The sequence below is a fragment of the Trichomycterus rosablanca genome, chromosome 10 (assembly GCF_030014385.1).
Source record: "Trichomycterus rosablanca isolate fTriRos1 chromosome 10, fTriRos1.hap1, whole genome shotgun sequence".
NCBI lineage: Eukaryota > Metazoa > Chordata > Actinopteri > Siluriformes > Trichomycteridae > Trichomycterus > Trichomycterus rosablanca.
Window position 1 is genome coordinate 3,834,403 of NC_085997.1, and position 12,224 is coordinate 3,846,626.

Genomic DNA, 12,224 nt, shown 5'->3' on the forward strand with positions numbered 1-12,224 from the left:
CTTTCATTTACATTTACGGCATTTAGCAGACGCCTTTATCCAAAGCGACTTACATTACAGTTACAGTATGCAGTCTGAGGGTTAAGGGCCTTGCTCAAGGGTCCAACAGCAGCAACCTAGCAGTGGTGGGGCTTGAATCAGCAATCTTTGGATTACTAGTCCTGTGCCCTAACCACCAGGCTACAGCTTGCCCTTTCCATTATCCAAACTCTATTGTGTAGCTGTTGTTTGTCAGAAGTTCTAAACAGTAAGCATTTAAATTCATTACAATCATCTTCTATCCACACAACCTGCAAAACCTACCTGCTAAATAGGTAGCACCAAAATGCTGTCTAAAAATTCGCAGAATGTCTTCTAGATAAATCGTAACACTTGAAACAAAATTCTCTGGTCAGTTGGAATAAGGGTTGTGTGACCCCAAGAACATCATACACACAGTAAAGTATGGAGGAGAGAGCATCATGATATGACATTTAATGCCATTCCAAAAATTTTCCACATTATTTTGAAGAGTGACTGTGGAAATTTGTGCCCATTTGTGTTGTGAGGAACTGGATGAGAAGGTCTTACTAATAATCAGCATTTATTCACCCCTAAGGCAGTGGCGTAACTAGGAGCTCATGGGCCCCAGTGCAAAAAAACAATTTGGGCCCCCTCAACAAATTTCATATATATATATATTTATATATATATATATATATATATATATACAGTATACTATATATGATGTATCTGCATATATAAATACTATATCAGAATGAATTAAAGGTACTCACTCACTTTTAATGTTTTACTTAACGAAAATATTGTAATATAATAATGACCTGGCGAGTGCAGCCAATGGGGGGGCAGTGCAGTGGGGGGTTTAGTTCACGTCATGGAGGGCCCCCACCCGCCATGGGCCCCAGTGCATGTTTTTAATGGGGTTGAGATTAGGGCTTTGTGCAGGTTCTAACAGGTTTGTGCAGTTCTCCTCATCAAACTTGCCAAATTGTGTCTGTATGCACCTTGATTTGTGCACAGGATCATGGTGAGAGAGGACAGGACCTTCCCCAAACTGTTTTTCCAAAGTTAAAATCATCTAATTGATTGACTTTATACACCTGTTAGCAGCTGACGTGGCTGAAACGCCTGAACTCCAGAAGGAGTGTCCACATACTTCAGTTACACTGTGTACTGTATATGCATATACTCAGTGAAAAATAGGGAAATGTATATGACGCAGACGATTTCGTCACGGCCGCGCGGTCGGATTTCTGGAGGAGATGCGCGCGCGCACATAGCAGCAGCGCTCGAGAACGACCGCGCCTCTCCTGTTTCTGCGCTCGCGCTCCGATTCAACCACCGCGCGGAGATGGACCAGGAGGCTCGAGACGAACCGAGCAGCACCGTGTGCGGTTTATACGACCAGGATCTAACTCACAAGGTAACCGGGTTCATTCATTCATTCAATAATTCATGCATTCATTCATTTATCAACAAGCAATAAATAACGTTATGCACTGTGTTCTGCACGCGCTTTCCAGTCGAATCTGCCTCGAGAATTTGTAAGAGTTGTCACGCGCCTAGAAATGGAAATAAAAATGTCATTTACACAAAATGCATCCACATAAACAACTCATCTTGCACCTTTTTGTAGCATTTTGAGGTTTAATAGTGTGCAGCATTCAACTATACGTGTATTCATGATTTTTTTTAACTAACAGCCTGGTCTGGGAAGCAGTGGGTTCGGCGCCACCCGAAAACACTCTTGATATGGCACCAATTTCTACACTATGTACTTGAATGGAAACTAACCACGCATTTACTAAGGTCTTCTGTTCTAGCAGGGTTCCAGTAGATGTGTTTTTTCTTATACACTCACTCACACCAGGAGGCAATTTAGAACATTCAATCCACCTACTGACAGTTTTGGAAGGTGTTAAGAAACCCAAGTAGGCATGAATCTATTTTGGACAAAGGCATCATAAACCTAGTCACTCTCTTACTGACTCACTCACTTACTTCCAGGGGCAATCTAGATCATCCAATCCACCTACTGACATATTTTTGGAAAATAAGAAGAAACCAAAGTATACCCCGTAGACAGGGTTCTCATTCATTGCAAGGCAACACATACTCATACTTTTGCATACACACTTACTTATGTACTTCTAGGGGCAATCTATCAAACTATCCACCTACTGCAATATTTTTGGAAAATAAGAAGAAAGCAAAGTATACCACGTATACCATGGTATACATCCATCGCAAGACAACACATACACATACACATACACATACTTTTGCGTACACTCAATCAAAACTAGGTGGAGTTTAGATGAGCCAATCCAGGTGTGTTTTTGATAAGTGGGAGGAAAGCAGAATACCTGGAGATAATATGTGCATATACTTCTGCAGAACATGCCAAACTCTTCACAGAAAGTAACTGAAGGCAGGGGTCAAAGCTAGCTCACCCTATCTACAAACTTCTTTTACTTTGTTTCATATGCTCACATATTACCTTACAGACCAGCAGTCTTGTGCAATAGGTGGTGTTGTGGTCTTGATCAGACCATGAGGAGAAACCCTATTCGACCCTTCCTCTCTCGAACACCTATTATGCCTGTTTAGTGGTCAGCCAGGCCGGTCGCATCACTATGGCTTAAACTCATCAGCTTGAACTCTTTGCAATGGTTGGCTAGTGTATTAAATGCTGTGCTACCCAAACACCGCAGAGAAATATTTCATATATGGAGCAGGATGTGTGAAATAGGACATTTTTAGAAATGCTTTAGAAGAAAATGTTTTTTGATTGATTTGTACCAATCCTCTCTATATATGGGCTTTGTATGATGAATCAGAGCTCATCTCTGACTCAGTTGAGTGAATCAGAGCTCATATCTGACTCATCTTATTCAACAAGTGATTTTATGTGAGTTCAGTATTTTTTATTTGGGAGGAACGATAGATATCTATCTATCTATCTATCTATCTATCTATCTATCTATCTATCTATCTATCTATCTATCTATCTATCGACCTACCTACCTAACTACCTACCTACCTATCTATCTACCTGCCTACCTACTTAAAAGAGAGAAGTCTGTTATACCAGCAAAATGGGATGTAATATATTAAGGCCAACATTTTAATCTTTGATTATCTTTGTATGCATTTTACACCCTTTTCTTCCAATTTACCATAGCCAATCCTCTGACCCTGACAACGTCCAAGGAAGGTGTATGTTCACCTGACACACATTACCTCATTAACGTCACATTTTTTGCGTTAATATCCGACAAGCTCGTGGTCAGGCGTCCACATACATTTGGCTATCCAGTATATGTGCTTATATGTGGTTCTGATGTTACACTGAGGTGACGATATGAATGTCGTGTAACCTACTGGTTATTTAATTGCATTTAAAGGCGAGGTGTGGAAGAGCCGTGTGGCCATACTGGATTTAAACTCTGGGGTTTTGGTGATGTGCGTCTCCATTAGCATTTGGTCTCGAGGGTGAAGGGTGGAGGGGGTGGAGGGATTAGCTGTGGTCACAGAGCATCACTGGCTGAATGGTGTTATATAACCGACTACTTACTATAGTCCAGTGGAGCTAATATGCATTTGTGTGGGGTGATGGAAGAAAACAGTTCTCATAACAATAACAAGTCCAGCCTTCCATCTATTAACCATCCAACCACTTATTTTTTCCATTAGGGATTCGAACCTTGGATCCCAGCAATAGTAGGCTAGTGTAATTTACCATTAATTCATCCAAACACTTATTTTATGTCATTAGGTCAGGGTCATGGTGATACCATCCACCAGTGCCATCCAGCAATTTAATTTATCCTTTTATCCAACCAACCAACCATTGAGTGGTGGTTTGATTCCAGGTTCCATTCTATTGTTCCAGATGTTTGTAGATGTTTCCATGGATCCATTTCTCCACTGTAATGAGCGCCAAAATCCCGGTCTTATTCAAATCATACAGATGTTACTTCATATGCTGGGTACAGAGCTTTTCTGGTCCTTGATATGATCCTCACTTCCACTCTGAGTCTTTGTGGACTTTTAGATGTTCTCTCTGTGTCTGTGTGGGTTTTTGTGAGTAATCTGGTTTCCAGTCACTATCTGTAAAAAGACATGTGCATTCCTTTCTATTGTGGGGTAAAAAACACAAGGCTGTGGGCCCAACCCTATTGATCCTACTTTTGGGATCAAATGGAATGATGATTATGATTCTCAGGAAGGCGTAGTCGCCTAGAATCAGCGCTTGATTGAATGGGCTCAGATTCCTGCAGGCATGCTTCAAATTAATCTAGGAAAGGGGTGTCCAACAAGCTCATGGCCAGGTCTCCAAATACTTTACAGCCTGTGATTTGTTTTCTGGATTCTGTCCAATCCAAGCACAGTGTTTATACAGTAACAAAACAGAGCTCATCGAATTAAGTTCTCTGGATGATGAATTCCATACCATCTGTGCCTATTCCACCTAATTACTTCCTGTCACGAGGAGGAGGAGGAGGGGAAGCGAAGAGTCACGCAGGTCTGAGACTCACAGTTGCCGTGGCAACCGCATCTCGGGTCTCCAGCTGGCTCCGGGTTGCCGGCGGGCTCGAAGCCGGATGACGCGGGGACGTCACGTTCGGCCCGCGAGGACGTCGACGTGAGTGGAGGAGTGAGAACCCGAGGGCCCTGTAGATACAGATGAGAGATTCCTGAGTGGGTGAAAAACAAACCCAGAGAAGGTCAGAGTTGGTGGAGTATCGATTCATTCATGCGTCTCGGAGGCTTCGGGAGAAACAGCGAAGGCGCGCCGAGTTTATTATTAGAAAGTGTGGAAAGAGGGCAGGATTAAAAAGAACCAAAATCACATTAATAATATGTTACAGCATCTACATATCAATATTAATAGCCGATTCAACCCTTGGCACAGTCTCACCTGTGACATATACCAGGACACCTGACCATGAGCTTGCTGGACATTCCATTTCAAAAACAATACGTGATCTTTTCAGCTATAAGAACAGCCACTCTTCTGAGAAGGCTTCTCACAAGACTTTGAAGAATGTCTGTGTATGGGAATTTGTGCCCTTTCAGTTTTTCTCCCACATTAGCGCATCCAATTTCTGCCCGTCAATCATCCTCTCACTAATGCTGGTCCCTGCTCCCGATTGGGGAGGACGAGGCTGCCCCACGCCCCCTCCGACACGTGCACAGCAATCGAACATCTTATCACCTACACTTGACGAGTGCAGTGCAGTGCAGTACAGCGCTGTGTACGGAGAGCCACACCCTCTACCGCACTCCTTGCCCATCTTCGTGCAGGCGCCACCAACCAGCCAGTAGAGGTCGTAATTCGCACTAGTCTGAGAGAGAGAGACCCCATCCGGCTTAATCCCGCCCCTATCTGAACAACAGGCCAATCGTTGTTCATGTGGCCGCTCAGCCTCAGCCGGCAGGCAGAGCCGATATTCGATACGATGTATTCGAGATCCAGCTCTGGTGAACAGCGTGTGTTTTTATCGCTGCGCCACCTGAGTGGCCAAAAGAGCATTTGTATCACTGGGTGCTGATATTGGTGATATCAGGAAAGCCTCAATTGATTCCAAAGCTTTTGGGTGGGGCTGAGGCCAGTTTCTTTAAACCAAGCTTTTCCTCTTGGTGCAATCATGCTGAAACAGGAAAGGGCCTTCCTTAAACTGTTGCTGCAAATTTGGAAGCATATGTTCATTTATATTTATTGCATTTAGTTGACACCTTGTTGCCAATTACAGTGCAGGAAATTAAGAATTAAGGGCCTTGCTCAGGGGTCCAACAGTACCAGCGTTGGTTGCACTTAGTGGGGCTTGAACCAGCCACCTTTAGTATTGTATTTACTAATCCAATACCTTAACCACTGAGCTACCACTGCATTTTATTACACCTGTTAGCAATTATTGAGGCTGAAACACATGCATTCAGTCATTAGAAGAGGTGTCCTAATACTTCTGAGTTTTTATGAATCCCTGCCTATAAAATGGCAAATGCACTTAATCTAAGGGCTTGAAATTAGGACCTGAAAATCACTTAATTCTGTGTTTAGTTAATTGCTTGATTGATCTAAAGATACACAATATGGTCAAAAGTATATGGACACCCATCACAACACTCTATTCTGCTATTAATTATTCCTGCCTAAAGAAAAAAGGCAGAACCATGAGACAAACGAGTGTTTTCAGCTTGAGCACTGAGCCACTTTCATTCCATTTAATGGTTCATGCAAAGTGCAAATACATCATTTTAAAGATGGTGCCGTTTAGATGCCAATTAGATTTATAGCAGAGTGATGAGCATATAATTGGCGCAGATTATGTTCCCTGGAAGTAATGTCTCGATGAACCAAGATGGTCAGAGACAGGACAATGTGCCAGGAGGAAAAGCCCATTAAAATGAACTCACTCCAGTTTCTTCAAAACCACCTTAATTATAATGTCACGGGTCAAAAAGGCTGTTACGTTCAACCTGGAAATGAAGCAGACAGCATTTATGCCTTCTTTTATGCAATTTTCAACTTTTTAGACCAAATACCACCTCTAATTGAAGCCAAAAGTCAATTCACCTACTGAATGAGTTCAGCATTGTGCCAGGTTAAGGGGTCTTGGTCTTCTTTGTTCCTATTTTGGCTGGGAATTCGCTTCAGGTGGATGTTTTTCTATATATTATGGTTTCTCTCTTTCAGACTTGTTAGCTCCATTGTTGGAACACTTGCTTGTCTTTGCTGTGATCTGGTCTGTTCGGTCCATCTGGAGTCCCATGCTAGTTAATGCTTAGTTTTAATGCCTGTGTGACTGGAAATTTTATATTTTATTAGTTATTTGCATTAAACTCATAAGTTTCTGCTTTCTTAGTTCAATTAGCAGAGGTAGAAGAGACTTTTGGAAGGTTTCTGAGGTCCAGAGATATGTTAACCTTGGCACGGGCACCCCCGCACACACAGTTTTGATACTTATGCATTCTTATAGAAGTATTCCATGTTCCTAAGGGGCAGTAAAGCAGGGTATAAATACTGCGATAGGGCGGACGGTATCCACCTTTCTCTCCTGTAAAGGCATGTGTGTGTTTGCATGATGAGATTGGTCCTCAGCTGAGTAATAAATTGGTTATTTTGAATTCCCACAACACCTGTTTGTGATTTTTTCTTAAAACAGGGATATACTGTTTCTAAACATAAACATGGAGGATGAATTAGGACTCCAGGTTGTCAAAACATTAGCAATTGTTTGCATCGGGATGCTGCTAATACTTTGGCTATTGCATCACTTAGGCTTTTTTCTATGCCTTGTGTAAACGTAGCACCTGATTTCATCATTCATTCATTCATTCATTGTATGTTTTACCATGCTTTAACCTGTTTAGGGTCACAATGGGTCTGATTCTCTGGGCGAAAGGCAGAAAACACCTTGGACAGGCCGCAGTCCATCATACTCACATACGGGGACTTTAGTATAAATTTAATTACCCAAACTCTATGACTTTGGACCCAGGACCTATGAACTGAACCCACGACTTTCTTGCTGTGAGGCAACAGTGCCAGCCACCAAGCCATGCCACCCCAATTTCATTATTTCAAGTTAATTTTGAGAAGTTGAGTTGCCTAGGTCGAACATTTACAGCTACAACCTCCCAGTTCCAGCCTGTCCACATCCACTGGAACACAGGAGAACACTTGGACTTAAAATAATGTTTATTATGTGCTGCACAGTTCAAAATGTTCATATCTATTATCATGTCTTGCTCTCTTTTGGTTTCTTTTCCTCCTGGTTCTACCCCGCAGACGATCCTGGTGGGAGACAGCGGTGTAGGAAAGACATCTCTGCTGGTACAGTTTGATCAGGGGAAGTTCATCCCTGGATCCTTCTCTGCTACAGTGGGCATCGGCTTCACGGTGATCCTCACACCCTCACTCGTATACACATATATCAGTAACCATCTGAAATGAAGTCAGGTGTGATGTCACATGGTGGTCTGATGCTTTGTTTTGTTTTATTAGAATAAGGTGGTGACGGTCGGCGAGGTGACAGTTAAATTACAGGTGAGTGCAGATGACTGGAGATGTGATTACCACACCAGCTTCTATATGTGTTATCTTCACATCCCCTAAAAATATGTCAACAGGTTGACAGGCTGTTATCGGTTGTTTCTAGGTGTGAGTAAGTGAGGGAGTGAATGGTTAAAATTAATATATTAATAAATAAAGACAGACAGAAAGAAGGAAGGATGGTAGGAAGGAGGAGAGGGAGGTAACCCTTTTTATAAAATACTATAAGCTTCCTTGGCATTTTGGGGGTTATGTTTATTCCTTAAGGGAGCACATGGTACATAGATGCATTTCCAGTTGTAGTGTAATGCTGCAGGGTTCTGATTGTCGACATCCAAGGGCGTAAATTTCATTTCAGGGTTGAGGAGGGTGCAAAACAGTAAAATTCCTGAAGGGGGCGCCAAAGGTGCTACCGAAAATACTGTTGTTTTAAATTATTTAAATAGACTGCAATGTAGACTGTTCAACCAAGAATGTAATACCAAGAATGGCCTGTAGATGGCACTATAGTCTTTATAAAATTATATAATTACTTAATTACAATAATTACTAATAAATTAGTCACTAATTATAGTACAGTAATTAGTATAGTATAGTAGTTATAGTAATTAATGGTTTTTCCGAACCATCTCGATATTTACGCCCTGTCCACATCAAGAGAAGACCTATCATAAAAGAGTAGCACTATTCCAGTCTTGAGATGACAAGAGACAGAACAAGCAATATGGGGAAATGGATAAGGATATTGTAAAGAAGGTACCTGAATGACCATATTAGGTTAGAATCAGGCTAAAAAATAATCAATGGTAATGTGATGGGTGTGAATGCACTTGTGGGTCTAGATCTTGAACTAGAACTCTAGAACTTTTTTTGTTGGTTGGTTGTTTTTACCCTTTGTTACAGATTTGGGACACGGCCGGACAGGAGAGGTTCCGCAGCGTGACTCATGCTTACTACAGAGATGCTCACGGTATTAAAACGTACCATCGTACATTCGTACTTTCTTTCTGATGGTATAAATGTGTCCTATAATTATTTTATTCCTGTGCAGCTCTGCTCCTGCTGTACGACATAACCAACAAGTCATCGTTCGACAACATCAGGGTAAAGACATCAAGCAGAAATGCTATTGATATTGATATTAGAGAACTTTCTAATTCTATTTCATTGTCAAATACAATCTGTAATGATCAGGACCAGAAAACTGTTTGCTGAGCTTTGATTGGCGTACGTTCTCTTCTCAGGCGTGGCTTACTGAGATCCACGAATATGCACAGAGTGATGCTGTCATCATGCTGCTCGGAAATAAGGTAACATTTATTTTCCATGCATGTGCAGATTTGGACTTCCCTCTTAATATCCAGTTCAGGTGTTTCAGTCACACCCATTAATGTCAGTCTCGAAAGACAATGGTTTTGGAATGAGATCTCATACATTTTACTAGTGCATATTTTCCCTTTCCTACACCTAAAGCATCTATCTATAGCGACAAGGTGTGTTCTGATTTGCCCCTGTAGGCTGATATGAACAGTGGGAGAGTGATCAAACGTGAGGATGGAGAGAGGCTGGCCAGGGTGAGTTTTACTTCATGCTTCTGTGTTTTTTCTAAATAGATACATTAAGAAAAAACATTTTTATTAAAAAAAAGGAATCCTAAATTCATCTTGGAATTTACTACCGAATCAAGGAGTCAAAATGTCAAAAAATGTAGGACATGCAAATCCATTTCCGACCACCAGATAGCGCCAAACAATTCAGTTCGTTGGACTGGACACATCAGCCAGTAAATCGTTAGTATTTACAGGCCACAGGAAACCTGAATCTAAAATGGGAAAAAGTAGCATTTTTAAATATTAATGAAGGCTGTGAGTGTAATATTGATTATAAAGAGTGAACAAACTGTTTGCTTTATTTTACAGGAGTATGGTGTAATATTTATGGAGACGAGTGCTAAGACTGGAGTCAATGTAGATTTGGCCTTTATGACCGCAGCAAAGTGAGTTCTGCTTACTTGATAAACTATGAAAACTTTACGATTAAGTACAGTAGTAATAATAACTGAAAATAAATAAAAATAAGTATTTTAATTTCACTTTCATTAACGGCTGTACTTCGGACATCAGTGGCTCAAGGGATTAAAAAAAACACCCTGAACAGGATGTCAATTAATCACAGGGCTTTTCCAGACATAGACACTTATGACTGTGTAGACACCAGGCAGGCTGATAGCACTGCTGAGATTTCAACCCAGATTTCAGTGGTGGTGGGCTAGCATTAAAGACAACTGTGATACCCAAGCGTCCTAAAAAAATGATGTCCATTCTGTCCGTATAATTGAATGATTTATAGTCTTGCTAATGGGCCAAACAGTTGAAGTTTGGTGTAGCTAGGATTTAAACTCACAATATACTGATTAGTAGCTTTGAGCCACCACTAACTGTATTGTAAATTGGAACCTGGAGTAAATAAATTCTTCACATGAATTACAGATGTTTTATTCCCATCCAATCAGCAATAATAATAAAATAATGTAATAAAAGAATAGCACCCAGGTGGCGCAGCGGGATATTCCGTTACCGGGCATAACTGGCAGTGCCTGCAGCAGACACCTTTCTGCCAGGGCGGGATGGCCGGACTATGTGTGTGGGGTCTTCAGACGCTGTGTAAGGACCCCGATTAGCAGATAAAGAAGCGGCTGTGCAGAATGCATGGGTGAAAAAGGGTTCCACTAAGGGCTGCACGTGGGTCGGAGGAGGCGTGAGCAGCATGATACCCACCTCGACAGCAATCAGGGATCCCCCAGCAGTGGAAGGCAAATTGACTATGCTAAATTGGGAGAAAACAGGAGCAAACACATAAATAAAATGAATAAAATAAAAGAATAAAAGAATGCCTTCACTGTCATAAATACACTTATACATCTTGCATTGTTTGAAAGGTTGGGTCAGGGCCAGTAACATAAAAAAAAAAAAAACTATTGAAATTAACTTTGAAAGAACTTAATTTTGTATTTTTTGGACACTGAAATATGTAGTTTAATTTTTAGTCACTGAAAAGAAAAAAAATGGTGAAATCGACGCCTGCCATGTCATATTGCCCTCACTTCAACTGCATTTCTTTCCTTTAGAGAGCTGATCGGTCGCTCTCTTGAGCTGCCCAGAGAGCCGAGGTTCCAGATCAACGACAACGTCGAACGAGAACCACAAAAATCAACCTGCTGTGGATTTACATAAACGTCACAGAGAACAACGGACAAGGGAATGAGGAAAGAAAATAATCAATCCGAGCTGCATCAGGCCAAACACAGACTTTACACTGACAGGAAGAGGTAGAGAAAGTAAATGATGTATCAGAACAGATCTAAACCACTCCAGTCCTCGAGGGCCACATAATAGTTTGATCAGAGACAGTTGATAATTAACTAATGATCAAATCAGGTATGTCAGAGGAAAGAAAGCACCTCCTATCCAGCCATCATTTCTTATAAATACATTGGCTGTTGTCCATTCTGAAGTGAGCATCATTACAGCCTGTGCTATTAAGCTATTTTAGGGTCATTCCAGTCTGAAGTGAGGAGAAAAGCTCTTACTTGGGCCCTTCAGAATCACAAGCAATGGTGGTCCTTGAGGAAAAAGATTGATTGGCTTCAAACTTCCATGATTCCTTGCAGTGTGTTGGGTTTATTTACTGCACCACTGTTCTGGGGGCTCATGGAAGTCTAAAACATGGTTGAGTTCCACGACATGAACTCAACCACCAACCTCGCTGCCCCCGATTGGCTGCACGTACTATGCATGTATTATGGCAAGCCAAACAGGAAATATATAGCAAACAATGATATATATATGGAATAAAACTATATATATACTTGTTGACATTTGTTTGACATTTGTTGAGGGGCACAATTTTTTTTTTTGGCACTGGGGCCCATGAGCTCCTAGTTACGCCACTGGTAGACGTCGCTCTATTTTAATACCATTTCATTTGAAAAGCTGATGGTCAGGTGTCCAATTACTTTTGACCAGCTTGGTCCTACATTCTGTGGCCCTCCAGGACTGGAAGTATATAAGCCAACCACTTTTTGAGTAGGAAATTAAACCCACTCCTACTGTGTAACAAATATGCAAGCTAGTCCAAGTGTGCTGAACCACTATGGGGC

The 12,224-nt window shown here is 41.4% G+C and overlaps 1 protein-coding gene across 1 annotated transcript; it reads left to right on the top strand.

The window, feature by feature from the left end:
• Nucleotides 1-1,354: 1,354 nt before the first annotated feature.
• LOC134321724 (ras-related protein Rab-37) lies at nt 1,355-11,517 on the top strand. The gene is made up of 9 exons (XM_063003549.1): nt 1,355-1,426; nt 7,802-7,912; nt 8,018-8,059; nt 8,969-9,035; nt 9,117-9,169; nt 9,310-9,375; nt 9,583-9,639; nt 9,985-10,061; nt 11,193-11,517. The coding sequence occupies exons 1-9, from the start codon at nt 1,355-1,357 to the stop codon at nt 11,296-11,298; spliced, it is 651 nt and encodes a 216-aa protein (XP_062859619.1). The 3' UTR covers nt 11,299-11,517.
• The last annotated feature ends 707 nt before the right edge of the window (nt 11,518-12,224 follow it).